General features: G+C 38.1%; 1 protein-coding gene across 1 annotated transcript in view; it reads right to left on the bottom strand.

Moving 5' to 3' along the window:
* Positions 1–800: 800 nt before the first annotated feature.
* Positions 801–17207, bottom strand: part of GPR158 (G protein-coupled receptor 158) — a 329361-nt gene continuing 312954 nt past the window's right edge. Inside the window, exons 8-11 of the mRNA XM_019933175.3 lie at positions 13035–13173; positions 7546–7651; positions 3047–3193; positions 801–2282 (exon numbers count right to left, since the gene is read on the bottom strand). Of these exons, the coding sequence (XP_019788734.2) occupies positions 801–2282; positions 3047–3193; positions 7546–7651; positions 13035–13173 (1874 nt within the window). The remainder of the gene's footprint in view (positions 2283–3046; positions 3194–7545; positions 7652–13034; positions 13174–17207) is intronic.

The following is a 17207-nucleotide window of genomic DNA, read 5'->3' as shown; positions in this document are numbered from 1 at the left end:
CCATGATGTGAAATAATAGAGTCAAATCCAAATTCACAATATATAAACCACAGCCAAAACTAAAAGGTTTTATCATAACAGTTATGGCTTCCCAAGCCAGAGAAAGCGTACTGTACTTCAAGAATCAACTAAAGTTGGATAGATAGCAGGTATTCTGGAAGTTGCAATAACAATTGAGTAGCTGCAGATTGCATAAATGTGTTGTGTCACATAATATCAAAGTTATTTGCAAAAATTATACAATCTGGAATGCTGGAATGAGACACAACAATGTACTGAAACAGACATTTATAAGAAAATGAAAGCAATCATTAATATAAAAGATATTTTTGGATGCATTAAGTTAGCAGTGCTATCAAGGTTAAATAGGTAAAGTAAGTTCTTTTTAGTCAGCTACTTAGAATTTCGGTCACATACGTCAATACCTTCCTGTCCTTTGCAAAATCTCGTCCCTCTTCTGTGTCTTCTGGTTTGCCTTGCTTGGGATCTTCGAAGTCCCAAGGGTAAGTATTGATCAGGGGCAGACATTGAGGGCTACTTCCCCCAAACATATGCTGAAGGGTAAGGATTTTCCCAGTGTTCCCTGGGGCAAGACTTTCCTGGCCAGTCTAACTTCTCCATTACGACGTTGCCCTGGCCTCCTATGTGTTCTTCCACCCCTCCCTTTCACATTTCCCTTGACTGACCAATACTCCTTGGGAATTTGTGATCCTGTATCTTCTGTCTTATAGCGAATTCAGCGTTTCTTCCTTCTCCTTTTCTTTCTGGGGATGCTACACTTTAAAATGATCCCAGACCTCTTATTTCCGAGGCCCTGCTACCTTATTTGCACTTGAAGCAGAAGAGGCAGGGAAAGCTACACTTCTTTCAGCATTCGGTTGATCTGGGGTCTCAAACTCCCAGGGACATACCTCAGCTCGTGATGCTAAGGGTTGCTGAAAGTTATTACTTGAGTTATATGAGTCAGGCACATTTTGCTCAGAGGAAGATGTCTTTTTCTCCTGGTCTCCTAGTTGGTTGAGGTTTTCATTCTCCACTTCTGATGCTACGGCTTTGGGAGGCAGTTCTTCACACTGCCCAGCACACACACTGGCTGCAGAGTGCTGGCCGCCATTCTCCCCTTGAGCTCTTCCTGGAGGAACCTGAGTCTTGGAAATCACACACTTCTCATCTTCAAAGAGGGGCTGAACTTGGCTCTCCCAAGGGCACACCTCAGCTTTGTCTATGCTCTTCGGATTGGACTGCTGACACAGTTCAGCTGCCTTAGGCTTGGGATGAGATTTCCCCTTTAAGGAAAAAATTGGGGTTTTCTCCATTTCAGAAGCCGCAATCGATACGTGCTTTTGAACTTTTGATTCTGAAGGCACAGGACCGGGGGTCAGGTCGTAGATCTCCCAGGGGCACACCTCCCCTATGTCAAAGCTGTCCTTCATCTGGGGGGCGCCTGGACTCAGGTCGGAACTGGCAGTGGGGGGGTTGGCCCTTTGCTGCCTCATGATCCCAGATTTCGGAGGTTTTCTTGGCTCCTCTGAATGATTGGAGTTTGGGGGGGCAGAGTCTTGAGTCTCTGCGTTATCTGAATTTGAGTATTTTCTGTTTGTCTCTTTCTCTCTCGGCAGAGCTTTCTGGGCTTTGGCCCGTTCCTCCACGCCGGACGCCTGGGTTTTCCCGGCCAATCCGAGGGTCTTCTCTTTGGCACTGGCGATGACGCTGAGGGACTTCTGTAACACGGATGTGCGGGGCGGCCCGGGCTTCTTCTCCGAGCTGAGGTTGTGGGCGCTGGCCGACTTACACACCAGAGGCACGGACTCGGTGGACACGGCCTGGCTGTCGTCTTGAAGGGCTCGCGGTCGGTTCGTTCCTGCCGGGGACCCCAGCGCAGAGTCGTCCGTGGCCGCCGCCTCCTCCTCCCGGCTCGGGGCGGGCGGGCTGCCTGGGCTGCCCGGCTGCTCCCGCACGTGCTCGTACGTGCTGTGCGATTTCTTGAGCGAGAAGACTCGGTTCCGCAGGGACTCCTCCTTGGGCTTCCCGGCGCCGCCCGCAGCCTCCTGTGGGTTCTTCCTGCCCGGGACGGCGCCCTTGGCCGCGCCGTGGTCCAACGCGTCCTTGTCCTCCTTGGAGCACTGCCGGCTGACCGTCTCCGGGATCTCGGTGATCCGCCTCATGATGGAACGGCCTAAGCCCTTCTTCGAGCACCGCTTTTTCTGGAGGTGGGGATTATTTGTGATCATCTTCTTCCTCTTATAGATTTCCAACTGGGCGTAGAGTTTCTTCAGCTCGTCCTGCCATACATAACAAGAGCAGATTCAAAGAGGTGCGGAATTCAGCGTTTGGGCCGGCTCATTTCACTAACTGTAATGTGAAGTCAATGAACGCAGCTCTTCCTAACATCTCTGCTCATCAACTTTCCCCTCACTCTCACTTTCTGATTCCTCTGTATCTTGTTTCACACAGCGTTTGAACTTTAAGACGTGAACTCCTGCATTCTGCACTTGCTTCATGCAACAGGCACTTTGAACTTGTGAATTGCGTGGACCAGGCTGAGCCTGGACCATGACAAAACACAGCCTGTTGTCTACTGAGAAACCATATCCCTGAACAATATGGGAAGCATCATGTAGCCACTGATAAAATTACACCTAATGTTAAATTAGTGTACAACAGACCATCAAATACAAAAGCATCTTCTTCCTCCAAATGCTGATATACTGTCACCGATTATTTTAAATAATTCACACTCTCTGCTCACAGATCTATCCTAGTTTCCCATCAGCAAGATCTCATAAACCGTCATCATGGGACATGTACAACCAGTTCATCATCATGGTGTCCAATAAGTCAGTTAAGACTATCAAGACTGGCCTGTGTGGCCTAACTTATACTGGGATTCTATGTTTTAGAACTGGGTTAACTGCATGTGATGCCTTCAGTTCTTACACAAACACACATGCTCTCTAACACAAAGAAGCACACATGCACATCGACCCACACGTGCGAGCCTGTATGAATGGGTCTAATCTAAAACAGAAAAGTATACTGGTATTACCCGAATGTCTTCTGGATCCAAGCTGTGCTCACTCCAGGCTGAATTGATACTGCTGTTCAGGTAGGATCCAGATCGGCCCATGTCTAACTCATCTTCGTACGCTTCTGTAGCAATGTCGTCTCGTGGGTTATTGCTTGAATGTGAAAACTGCAATAGAAATTCAATATGAGCTGTAGACGTTAGTCCACTGTAGGACACAACATAATACTTTTCTGAAGGTTCTAGTGTTACATCATTTCTTCAGCTTAGATGAATTCATTCACTGAACTCTTTACAAAATATTTGCTGCCATATGTGTGTTTTGTTTCCCACCTTACATGCTAGAGCACTTAGTGAGGCAACATTAACACTTGGTTCCCTCTTTGACTCCTATTTTCATTCTTGTCTTTTTTCCAGGTTCCAAGGGTTAACTCACATTATTCCTCTTCAACGATATTTGCATTTTGAAAATGAAAATAAGTAGAAGAATCCAAAGGAATGTTCTCTTAGGGTACTCTTAGTACACTGTACTCTAAGAGTAGCAATTTGGACCCACTGGCAGCTGAATGGGAATATTTTTTTGACACGTGGTGTGTATCATGTCATTTCACTTTACACAGAGGAGGCTGTATTTCATCTATGGGCACAACTGGACTGATCACAGGAATACGACTTTCAGTCTGTCACACAGAGCTTCAAAAACACGACTTTCAAAACTCAGGGCACAGGAGGTCTGAATTCCAGCCTCGACTCTGTTGTCTGGGATCTTAACCAGGCCATGGAACCTCTCGGGAGCACAGTGTCCTCTTAGCCTAAAGGGCTTGCGCTGGATGGTATCTGAGTTTAAAATTCAAAGATTCACTGAAATTATAGATTTTTTTTCTTAAGCTCATCATTATTCTCAAGTTCCTCCTTCATTGCATTTTGATATATTTTCATTATCTTCATGTAGTCTTTTGCTATTTTTCAGTTTCATGTACTCTTGCTATCTCTACTCTTCTTCAAGTGGAAAAGTGAGGAAGAATGAATTGGGTAAATGATGGAGAGCAGGAAAAATCAAAAGCATCCACCCACATTTTACACAACATATAAACCAGGTGATTGTCCTATGAAAACTGAGAGAACTTGGGTTCTCTTCTCCTAGCTTGTCATCAGCTAAAATATTTCTTTAAATAATGAACAGGTTTTAAAAAACTAAAAATAGCAGTCCCACTCCTGGGCATATATCCGGAGAAAAACATGTTCAAAAGGATACATACACCCCCAATGTTCATTGCAGCACTGTTTACGATCACCAAGACATGGAAACAACCTAAATGTCCATCGACAGATGAGTGGATAAAGAAGATGTAGTACATGTATACAATGGAATATTACTCAGCCATTAAAGAGAATGAAATAATGCCATTTGCAGCAACATGGATGGACCTAGAGATTATCACACTAAGTAAAGCAAGTCAGACAGAAAAAGACCAATACCATATGATGTCGCTTATATGTGGAATTAAAAAAAAATGACACAAATGAACTTATTTACAAAACGGAAACAGACTCACAGACTTAGAGATTGAACTTATGGTTACCGAGGGGAAGGGTGGGAGGGAGGGATAGACTGGGAGTTTGGGATTCACAGGTACACACTGCTATATTTAAAATAGATAACCAACAAGGACCTAGTGTTAAAAAAAAAAGTAGCTAATCTCATGATAAGAAATGTAGCAGTAATCCAAATGTAATAGATTAGACTTCCAAAATATACATGTGACAGGGGTCCTTCCACTTAATTTGTGTGATTCTTGACAAATCTTTTACCCTCTATACTATTAGGCATTGTCTGTAAAGACATTTGATACTTAAAAAAACAAAATATAATAAAAGAAAAAAACAGAACAGGTTGCCCTTTGATACAGAGACACAGAGATATTTTAATGTCAACTATTGTTAAATATTCAGCTAGGCAGGTGAACACAAATTGGAGATAACATGTGAGATGGTAGTTCTCTATTTAAGTAATAATGAATCTTTCGTATTTGGGACCGGCTGAGAAACCACAGGAACTGATGAACTTTCCCCTCACTCTTCTATTTATGTTTGTGGGAGCCACATGTGCCATAAACTTAAGGCCATAAGGGTGACGAAAATAGAGTCCTGGTCCTCCAAAATCTCACATGCTACTGGAGGTTATTTATAAGAATGAAATTATTTTTTTCTTTCTTTTTTTTTTTTTTTTGCGGTACGCGGGCCTCTCACTGTTGTGGCCTCTCCCGTTGCGGAGCACAGGCTCCGGACTCGCAGGCTCAGCGGCCATGGCTCACGGGCCCAGCCGCTCCACGGCATGTGGGATCTTCCCGGACTGGGGCACGAATCCATGTCCCTGCATCGGCAGGCAGACTCTCAACCACTGTGCCACCAGGGAAGCCCATAAGAATGAAATTATTTTTCTTGAGCAAAGTCTTAGAGATTATCGTGAGTTTAAGAGACAGTTATTTGTCAGATATTGTCCATTTCCTGCTTTATGATTTTTCCTTAATGCTTATCCCTATCTGAAATACTATTTTAAATATTTATTTTGTTTATCTTTTCTGTTTCCTCCTCTCTTCCACCAGAATATAAGCACCATGAGAGCACAGATTTATATCTGTTCACTACTCTTATTCTAAGATATAGAACAGTGCTTAGTAAAGCTCCTCAATAATGTTTTAATTTATTGAAATATAATTCACATACCATAAAATTCTCAATTTTTAACTATACAAATCAGTGTTTTTTAGTATATTCATGAGGTTGCACAATCATCACCACCATCTAATTCCAGAATATTTTCATCATCCCCAAAAGAAACCTTGAACCCAGGAAGCAGTCACTTCCATACCCCTTTTTCCCCAGCCCACAGCACCACTAACCCACTTTCTGTCTCTTTAGAGCTGTCTATTCCAGACATTTCACATAAATGGAATCATATAATATGTGGCCTTTTTTATCTGGCTTCCTTGGCATAAGGTTTTCAAGGTTTGTACAAGTTGTAGCATGTATCAACGCTTTATTCCTTTTTATTGATGAATAGCATTTCAGTTTGTGGGTATACCACATTTTGTTTATACATTATCAATTGATGGACATTTGGGTTGTTTCCATTTTTTGGCTATTATGGATAATGCTGCTATGAACATTCATGTACAAATTAAAAAAAAAAATTTAAGCCAGCTTTGTTGAGGTATAATTGATATGCAGAGAACTGCACATATTAAATGTGTACAATTTGATGAGTTTGGACATATGCAAACACCCGTGATGCCATCACTACCAAGGTAATAGACATCAAGAACAAATTTTTGTGTAAACATATGTTTTCAATTGTCTCTGGAGCTCAATAACAATTTTTTGAATGAATAAATAGTCTGAGTATACACCCATCTAATAAAAATGTAGTCATATTACGTACAGTATAAGGATGGTTAAGATAGATTGCAGGAACAGACACATCCATGAAAATTATGGCTATCTGGTGTAATTCAAGTAAGGAAGAAAATAGGCATTTTGCTGTGTTTACAATTGTTTGACCTTTTCAATCAGGCTGAAGTTCAATGTTTTGGTTAACTGTGAGAGGTGAGGTAAAGGAAGCCTAGAGTGAAATCACAATTCTGGTTTCAGCTGTGCTAACGTTACATTGTACGACACTGATAAAGATGTATTTTGTTTTCCTACATGTAAAAGGGGAAAAAACAATGATAATTTTTGTTTTTCTACACATAATATTTTGTTCTAATATTTTGTTTTTCTACATGTAAAAGAGGAAAATAATGATAATTTGTATAGTATCTTTTTTCCAAAACTCGGATATCATTTTGTTTTATTCCAAGCAGCCTCACTGCTATCATGTCATAGATGAGGAAACAGACTCAGAGAGATGAAAAGTCTTGCCTAACGTTACATTACACAGCTAACTTGGGGTGGGGTATGAGTTCAGAATCCCTGTATTCTGAGTCCTGGCCCGTTTCCCTCCACGTCAGAATGCTGTGTAGATAAGTCTTTGTCAGAATCCATCATTGTTAAGCAAGACTCTTTTTATACAACATTATAATTATTTCTATTTACACAAAAATTCTCTGAATGTTTAAAACACAGTACTTCCCTGAATATGAATCCAAACAAGAGGATTCTTAGACTAGGATAATTCTCTTTAAAAATGAGCTTGAGGTTACAGCTACAATGAAAGGCCACCTTGAACCCCTAATAATTAAAACATGAATAGATATCAAAGTATTTGGAAAAGGACTAAAACAGATGATGGGTTTTGTACAAACTAAGGCAGTTAAAAATTGTGTGAGATGTTTAATACATCCCCAAAGAAAAGAGACACCTAGATTCCTGAGGAGGGAGTTTTAAAAACATTGTAGCGTGTCAAGCAAATCTTCACACCTCCCTTTGCCTATATTGCCAGATATTTTTTAAAGGAGAAACAATTCCACGCTCATTTAAAACAACTATCTTGCAAGAGAAAAGTAATGTTGGAGGAATACCTTTGGGATCAAAAGCAACCCAATGGTCACTGTCACAGTCAAATGAGTATGTGCAAAATACAGCATCAACATCCAATCAGACTGAAGTCTTGAGGCAAGAACAAATCTGAAATGAGAATTCACCACATTAGCAACCCAACAAGATCTCTACTTAAAACACTAGGATACTTGGAAACTCTTTTCCTCAATGTATTAGTAAAAGAAAGCAAGCAAGAAAGCAGTCATACTGTTATTTCTATGACATATATTTTCATCACAGAAGAATAAGGGTCTAAGTAACCCTAATTAGATGCATAAGATATGAACCCTTTAGTTCTTAAAATTATCAATAGTAAGAAAGATAACACATACATATATAATGTGCTAAACACTTCCTTGGATTATTATTTTGTAGGTAAGTTGAATGTGCAAAGCAAAAGCAGTGAACACATGTGAATTCAAAAGAAGAGTAGGTTAAAAAATGATTGTTTCAGGCAAATTTAGGTTATAAGACACATCCAAATAACTCTTGATCATAATATTCTTCACTTAAAAATATTAATTAGAACTAAGGAAAAAAATGGGTAAATATCTGTTTTAGTGAATGATCCCAGAAGTTTAAATGATAAGCAATGTAATGGATAAAATGTATGTACTAATGGTTTGTAATGTGCATCTTTTTAAAATTGTTTTTAAAAATTGAAATATAGTTGACATACAAAGTGCATCTTTTAAAATACAAACCTTAGTTTTTATAGAGCATCAAATTATTTTAAAATAATTTAAAATATAATATTTAAAATCTTATCTTATTGAGGAATTTATAAACTTGTGTTCCAGGACGGCCCTTCAAGTAACATGTATAGGAAAAATTCATTATTAATATCTGATCTGGTAATTTGGGAATGTTTTCACAAATCAGTAGGTACATGTACAAACTAAAACGCATGTGTTAAGGACTCATCTATATGCAGAAACCAGATATTGCTTTTATTAAGGTCATTTTGCACTCATATTCTTCTTCTAATGTTTTCCCATCTATTGTTTATCCATAAAAGCTAAATATGAGATTTTAGTGCTTTTGGAATTAGAGAATTAGCATTTTGTTTCAATGATATACATCATCAAATTTGAAAAGCTCATATCCTAAGAAAATGCTTATGATATAATCATGAAATAAACATATATGAATCTAAAAAGAGAAGAGACTAATTTTATTTCTGCATTATACCATATTCATGACAAATTTACTAAGTAAATTAATATTATTAATATTTAAAACAAAATTTCCATCAAGGATATTTCTTCCAAATTTTCACTTCCATCCCTCCCCCCCCCAAAAAAATCAAGCTAAAATGGAAGCTCAGGAGTCATCAAAATGGAGATAGAGTTTTTTCCCCTGTGTCTGGAGATATAAAAAACATAGACTTATACACAGAAGTGCAGAATGGCCATGATACTTCACAGTCAACTAAAAGGGATTTTCTGAATTAACATCTTTTCTAGCTCCTTTGTGAGAAAAGTGTCTTCATACCTGCTTTGAATGTGACTGAATATTCACTTTGTTCAGGGACGGGATACTTTTGACTATACAGTCTGTGCTGGGTCAAGTAAGATTTTTTTTTAAGCATTAAAATAGGATCATCTTACTCAATAAAAAGTTATAGTCTCTGAGACAGAATATTGAGGCACAGAAGCAGTAGAAAATGTACCCCTGAAAATAATACAATCCCAATCTGCTGGGGCCCCTGCCAGTACTGGAGCAGACAGTTACATCAAAGGAGAAGGATTTACAGTCAAAAAGCAGCCTTATGTACTGGGAATTCCCATCTCAAATGCCAACACAGGTAAACTTGAAACTAGCCTGACAATATCTGGAAAAAAGAATGGGTACATGTATTTTGAATTAAAAGAGTGAATCTTCCAAAAAATAATTTTGAGATATACTAACATCGATTGTCCTTAATCAGCTTTTAATTACTGCCAGATTTTTTTTAGGTTGCAGTTTTGATTAGAAATACCTTAGGAACAACTGGGTTTTGAAATAGTATTAAAGCTTCATTTTAAAAAATAGTATTTCAACTTAAAAAATCGGTCCAAAAATCAGGCGCATCGAAATATTTGAAAATTGAGGCTAAGAATAAAGGCAAACTTTTTAAAAGCCTTGCACTTTCCCAAAGGTTTGCTTTATGCTTAGTACTAAAAATAAGTAAAGGGTTAGAACAGGCTGAGAGAAATGCCTTCTCATCATTTATCCTTCTAGACTTAACCCTTTTAGGTTATTTTTGTTCAGTCTGACAATTTGGTAAGAAAGAAGGTAAATCTGTACATAATATGTAGTCATAGTTTTTAATTTATATATGTGTATGTATAAATGTGAATACATACATATATGTATACATGATTTTATCTTTTAAGCAGACAAGAAGAACATACATATCCTATTGATAGAGAATATCTTTGCTGATGTCAGATGCCTTATTTAATATTATTTCATTCTAGGAAAAAATTGCCAAGATGGATCCAACTGATTTAAATTTTTATGTTATTGCTTTTTATCCTTGAACTTTATTAATGCTGGAACCACAGCATATATGAACTCAGTCCACATGTAAATAAGAAGTTGTGCATACTTGATTTCTTTAATTATCACTGCGTTTTACTTGCTCCTGGCTCATCCCCCTAAAATCGTGTTCTGTAGATTTAATGTGTTAAACTATAATTCCATCACTGGTCCCTTATGGCCATACAAATTAAACATTCAAGAGAGCAGCTACGATTCTTTGGAGCCAATGTGCCACCATCTTATCGAGTCTGGTCTATGTAGAAAGGTAAGTCAAATTTGGAACTTGAAATGCAGAGCTTCCCGTTCAGGTTTGCTTAGCCTTGCCTAAGAAGATACCAAAAGATACCAAGGCTGGTCCCTCTGCTACCATTTGAAGTCCTCCCTGTTCAAAACTGATAGGGGATTAAAGAGTTGTCTGGAAGAAGAGTATGCTATGTCTGCTCAATACCAAACCTACTAGGTTCACCATGAACCATTCAATCAGAGCTTGTGTCTACGTGAACCCAGCTCATGGTTTATATGATTCTTCTGGCTGGGTTGTTTGGGACTCTGTAGGAAAGACCTAAGCAAAGTAAGAAAGCTATTTTCAACAAGTATTTAACATATTTCCTATCACCCTCATTCAGTGATAAAACAGTGTTTTCTGAAGCGTGGCTGCTGTTATCAGATGTAAGGGTTGGGGGGATTCAATGGTCGATTACATTTGGAAAATGCTGGTTAAACAAAGTTAAACAGTTTATCTGTACAGCAGGACTTCTCGGTATGCTAGCGTCACTGTGACATTCCTACAAGGGAGCTATCAAATGTGATGTGTCATAAATACACATGCATATAAAAACATCTAACAGTGATTTACTAATATGTTAATAGTGCTTGTCTTTGGGTGGTTGGATTAGGGAGTTTATTTTCTCTTTATCATTTTATGATTTTTTTTGAAATAACCATCTATTGCCTTACTATTAAGAATTTTTTTAAAGTTCATTTAAAAATCATTTACCTTGCCTACTTCTGAAAGGACTTGGGCCAGCTGAGAGTTGAAAATCTATTGAAAAAACACATTAAATGATGGAAATTGAACAGAGTAAAATTGAACAGGTTGAAAAGATACAGATCAATTTTGGCAACTGTGTTGAACAGATTTAATTTCTTGGGCAATTAATTTGGTTCTAAGAAACATAACAGTTAATTTTAGGGCACAAGTGGGAAACTCTGCATGACAGTTACATTCTGACAGTAGAAGACATTTAAACTCGTCTGTGATAAGCCTCTTTTTTTCAATTTTTATTTTTTACTGAATATGGCTGATTTACATAGCCACTGTTTTATTTATTTATTTATTGGCTGCGCTGTGCAGCATGTGGGATCTTAGTTCCTTGACCAGGGGTCGAATCCCGGGCCCCCTGCATTGGGAGCGTGGAGTCTTAACCACTGGACAACCAGGGAAGTCCATGTGATAAGCCTTCTTACATGCTTATAACTCTCTAGTTGGTTTGTTAATATAACATTTAACTTATCAATGGTTCTAGATAAGCATGTTTGTTAGATCTTGAAACATATATGTTTGATATTCTGAAAACAAACAACAAAAATGATGCAGCTTTTTTGGGGAGAGGGGTTGGAAGAAATGTGAAGGCTCTGGAGCTCTGGCACCATGACAAAGTGCCCTCTGGTGCTCACGGCATTTTAGACCAGGGCATCCTAACTCATATCCTTGAGCTCTAGTCTGAGTGGAACTAGAGAAAGCATCCTTTTCTTTGCTTCTTTATGATTTCATATTCTGCGTCTCATCTGTCCTCCCTCTTCTACTCTTTCTCTCTTTTCTCTCTCTTGAGAGAGGGCAAGACAAAGCAAGGCGGCAAATTCCCTTGATTCCTGGCCGTCTCTGATGGAATTTCCAGGGTTGTCAGATCATAAATACCTCTTTCTCTTACTTTAAGAGTTTAAAAAGTGTAGATTATGCCTGAGCCCCAAATGTTCTTTGGCATCATCTATTCCTAGAAGTGCAAGATGTCATTTTATGATTATTGACTAAAGTGAGAGGTGATAAACATCCTGCAAAACTTCCACAGATCCACACCTTTTCACCCTATTATTAATCTCTATCTTTCCACTGCGGGCCAAGACTAATATTCAAAATTTCTAATTACATTCTTAAGTGTGTCCTAACTTTTAATATATGTCGAACAATTAAATGGCATCTTTTTGTTGCTTTTCAGGCTATAGGATTCCTTTTTGGTTGCTGTTGTTTGGTTGTTGTTCTTGTTGAGGTAAGTCATACATATTTCATTTTGTTCACTTATCATAAGCCCCTTTCTTCCTCCTTTGTACTCATTGGTTATGGAGATACATGGAATAATAAGAAACGGAGGGCCAGGCCATATTTTCTTACCACAGAAAGTCATCACTACAGTGTAATGATGAAAGAACCCCACTGCACACAAAAATCCAGTCATCAACTTGGAGTGGTTTTTTGGTTCTGAATTCAACAGATTTCACATACGTAAGTTATCTGAGTGTTAAAATTTTGAAAGTATAAACCAGCATAATAAACATGAATGAAAACATAGACAATTTACCTGTATCTATTTTATAATGTATGCATGTATTGCTTTATATTTTCAGAACAAACAGTATTATGTATCATAAACAATATACCTAATGACATCCCCATAAGTGGTTTAACACAATACAATAACACTGAGTTACCCTTCCAAATAAATGAAGGCAATAAACAACTCATCAGAAGGAACTAAGAACAGCAGAGTTTAAAAAAAAAACAAAACGATTCATTTGCCATTTCTGTGACAAAGAAATTAGTCAAGTTATAAAACACTATCCGTCCTACATCTTTCCGTTATGCATCTTATCCAATTTTGCTATTAAATTAAACTGCAACACATCAGAAAAATAAAACAGTTGTCGAGTGGCTCTGCAGATCACTTGCCTAATTGTATGGAATATAGCGGAGATAATGAGCTCATTGTGAACTGCAACAGCCATATAGCGCGGCTCGTGAAAAGCTGATGGGACCGTTCGCACTGCGTAGCAGAGATAAACACCCCATAGGAGGAATAAAAATTCAGCTGTGAGAAGAACAAACAAACAATTCTCTGTTAGTTTTACAGGTGAAGAAGGAAGTAAACTTTAAGCTCTTTAGCATGCATTGTGTGTCTAGGATAGAAACACATAGAAATAGATGCATACAAAATGTTCATATATGAATACCTATGCCATATATTTATTTAAAATTTTTATTCAGTGTATAGAGGATTTTTTCACAGGTACACTTTGTGTTTTAATTGAAAAAAATTTAAATAGTGTTTGGCATCTCAGATTGTGGTGTGTGTGTGTGTGTGTGTGTGTGTGTGTGTGTATGTGTGCGCTAATACCTGGCTTTTTCCTAAAACAATTGCAATTGTAAAATAATTTTCCACATTCCCAACCTAAGTTTAAGCTGTTCATAGAGCATCTGGGTCACAATAAAGCCCTGAAGGCAACAAAAGTTTATAATGTGTTTATATGCAGCTCCTAGAAATTTAAATTCTTACTGCATTGAGTCTGGTTCAATACATAAAGACCTCCATTGCCAGAAATGTGAGAAAATAGGCTGTTAAACATTCAGTGGCATAGTTTATAATTGAACCATTATTTCTTCACACATGACAGACACCACATCTTTGGAGGGTATATGCTAAAGGCTTAGTGAAATTCACAATTACCTCGTTTGCTTGCTCAAGCCAGAAGAGACAAGCATAGTGTAGCAGTTAAGGATAGGGCTTCAGAGTCACACTAGACCTGATGGGGAATTCTAGCTGGATCCCTAATTAACTTTGCATAATCTGAGGCAATTTAACCTCTCTGGTCACAGTTTCCTTACCTGGAAAATGAGGATAATAAAAGTACGTATTTCATGGGATTATTTGCTAATGAAATCGAATCATGGCTATAAAGCACTTAAGAGTTTCTGACAGAGTAGATGTCAGATAAATAAATAAATAAAAACAGACGTTAAATAATTGGTTCTTACTGTTAAACATCTCCTTAGACCTTTTTTTTTTCAAACTGAATGTTGTTATTTTAATTCATTCTGAGCAGTAACTGTTACCATCCATTTTATCTGTCTTAGTGACATGACCTCATGGGAAGATGATATCTAATTAACAAAAAGAAAGCTCTAATTTGGAGAAAACATTTCACCAAATGCATTACCTAGGGGTAACCTACTTATATACTGAAACACTGATTTCCAGTCCCATATGCCCAGGTGTTTTACCTGCCAAAGTTTCAGCATATTTCTACCATATTTAAACAATAAGCAGTGCCCTACTCATTGAAAATCCCTTAAGTAAACATATCTGTCAAGAGTTACTCTAAAACCCTGATGTGGTCAGAAGTTAAAGGGAAAATAAACCTCACTCAAAGGTCTCCATGAGATTAGAGTGGAGGTCCCAATTATTCTGTATGCTGGCCACTGGCCATGTCTGTGAATGTTTTTTCCAGCCGAGCTCTACTGGGTCAGGAAATACTGACGTGTTCGTGTATAACTTTCTTTCCTAAGGCTTGTACTTCTGGTCCATGCTACTACTATTGCCTCTTCACTCAGGTTTGAAATCTCAGTGCCACCTTTCACTGACACATTTCTACCCTGAGTTACTTTTCATGGGTATCACTTCTCTCAATGTCCACAATTATAATCCTTGCCTAAGCTCCTACCAGTTTACTCCTTATTTGTTACAATTATTTACCAACTGTCCCATCTAAACCTGGATTCACCCTTTATTAATTCATTCTTCATAACAGTGACAAGTTCATTTTTCTGAAGCTCCACTTTGATCATATCAGGATTTGTCCAAATCTCTGCCACTCCATTTGGGTTAACTGATTCGTATTTCCATTAGAAGATTCACTCACACCCACTTAGGACCCTGGAATAATTCCTGCTCCCAAAGGAAGACTACAGGGGTTTCTGCTAGGACAGACATATCTCAAGTTTCAAGACTTTGATGACTTTCTTGCAAGAAAGTTTCAAGACTTTCTTGCCACCCAGGCTTCCTGCTAGCTGTCCCATTGCTTGGCCTTATTCTTTTGTGCTTGTATATTTCTTAGACTCTGACTTCTTGCCTAGTCTCTGGCCCTCACGTTAGCCTTTTGTGAGGAGCTGCATGCATCTTCATTTAGAAATCTTTAGTAGCTCACTACTGTTTTACTCCTTGCCCTCTATGACCTCATGTTATGCATTCAACACAGTCTCCCAAAGCTCCCCATCACGAACTATGAGCTGACCCAGGAAGACTCACCATCCTCTGAACACTCCAAAGATTCTTCTTGCTTCTGAGTCTTTGTTCATGCTATTGCTCACATACGAAATCTCCTCTCACCCGCATTTCTAAACATTAACCAATTTTTCAATGTCTGATTCAGGTCCCACCTCCATCACAAGGCCACCTGAAATGATTCTAACTTACACTGAAGTTTCCTTCCTCTAATCTCTTAAAATTTTTAACTATGTATACTACACAATGCAGAGACTAATAATGACACACAATATATAATTGGGAGAAAATTGTTCATGGAGTCTTGAGCCCCGACTGTGATGACCTTCTTCAGGGCAAGAATTGAGTCTTTCATCTATTTTTTCTGTCTTTGCCCACACAGATGATAGCAACAGTACTGATCACACACGGATAAGATTTAATAAATATTTGTTGAATTGAATGAATATAAATGATATCAGTTTCACGTCATTAGAGATGTAGGCTTTCTGTTACCCTACCACTCCATCTAACACTGATGGATGTCTAGATCAATCTAACATCTCTATACATGATACATCTATATACATGATCTAAAGATCATACTGGCATTATTCTTAATAGTGGCAATTGCTACTTACTGATAGACTGCTAGGTGTGTGGTACTGTGCTTGGCACACAAGAATGATGAATGCAAAAATATTATTTTTTTAACATCTTTATTGGAGTATAATTGCTCTACAATGGTGTGTTAGTTTCTGCTTTATAACAAAGTGAATCAGCTACATATACATATATCCCTATATCTCCTCCCTCTTGTGTCTCCCTCCCACCCTCCCTATGCCACCCCTCTAGGTGGTCACAAAGCACCGAGCTGATCTCCCTGTGCTATGCGGCTGCTTCCCACTAGCTATCTGTTTTACATTTGGTAGTGTATATATGTCCATGCCACTCTCTCACTTTGTCCCAGCTTACCCTTCCCCCTCCCCATGTCCTCAAGTCCATTCTCTACATCTGCGTCTTTATTCCCGCCCTGCCCCTAGGTTCTTCAGAACCAAAAATTTATTATTAAACAATGCTAGTACAAAAATATACTGTAACTGAAGGATTCACATGTAGCTGAATTATGAAAACACTATCCCCTGCCACCTATTGCAGTGTTTTCATATAACGTTATACTGAAGATTTTTTTTTAAAGAAAAGGAGTTATCAGGTGAATTAGTGTGCTACAATGGAGAACTGCATCTAAAAATATAAGACAAAATAAGATTCCTCCTAACAGCTAAGCTGAACATTAAAATCATTTCATAAGCAATATCAAACAATATGCTCTGGCTGAAAAAAATATAATTAACTTCAGACTAACACTGCAATTAGTAAAGAAAATATGCAGATGTTACCAAATCTTGCAGTGTTATTACATGGGAGTTGAAATATGTGCTGTGCTTCTGCTTTAAAAAATAATTTCTGGTGGTAAATGATTTTGATGGGAGGCATGGGTATAGTTAAAAAGGAAATTGCATTCATATTTAAAGATTCAAATAGGGCTTTCAGAAAACTGAGGTATTCTATTTTTAATCTATAAGGAATGACAGTCAAAAGTTAACTACCATAGCTTTTAAAAAATTAATATGCCATAATGAAAGTAATTTCAAGTTATCTTTCCAAAGGCCTGGGTCAAGCAAAGAAGTGAGAATTAATATCAGTTCTTTGCCACTGAAGATGTCCCAGATCTGTTATCTTAGAACACCCACAGGGGCTGAGAGAAAGACAACATCAAAGTACAAATGTCTCTCAAGCTGCGGTCCTCTGCTTTGCCATGTTGCAAAGGCATTTTGTATTTAATAACATTTTATGCCTCTTAG

Source organism: Tursiops truncatus, chromosome 2 (assembly GCF_011762595.2).
Source record: "Tursiops truncatus isolate mTurTru1 chromosome 2, mTurTru1.mat.Y, whole genome shotgun sequence".
Taxonomy (NCBI): Eukaryota; Metazoa; Chordata; class Mammalia; order Artiodactyla; family Delphinidae; genus Tursiops; species Tursiops truncatus.
Note: the sequence above shows the minus strand (reverse complement) of the source record. Positions and strands in the feature narration are given on the sequence as shown.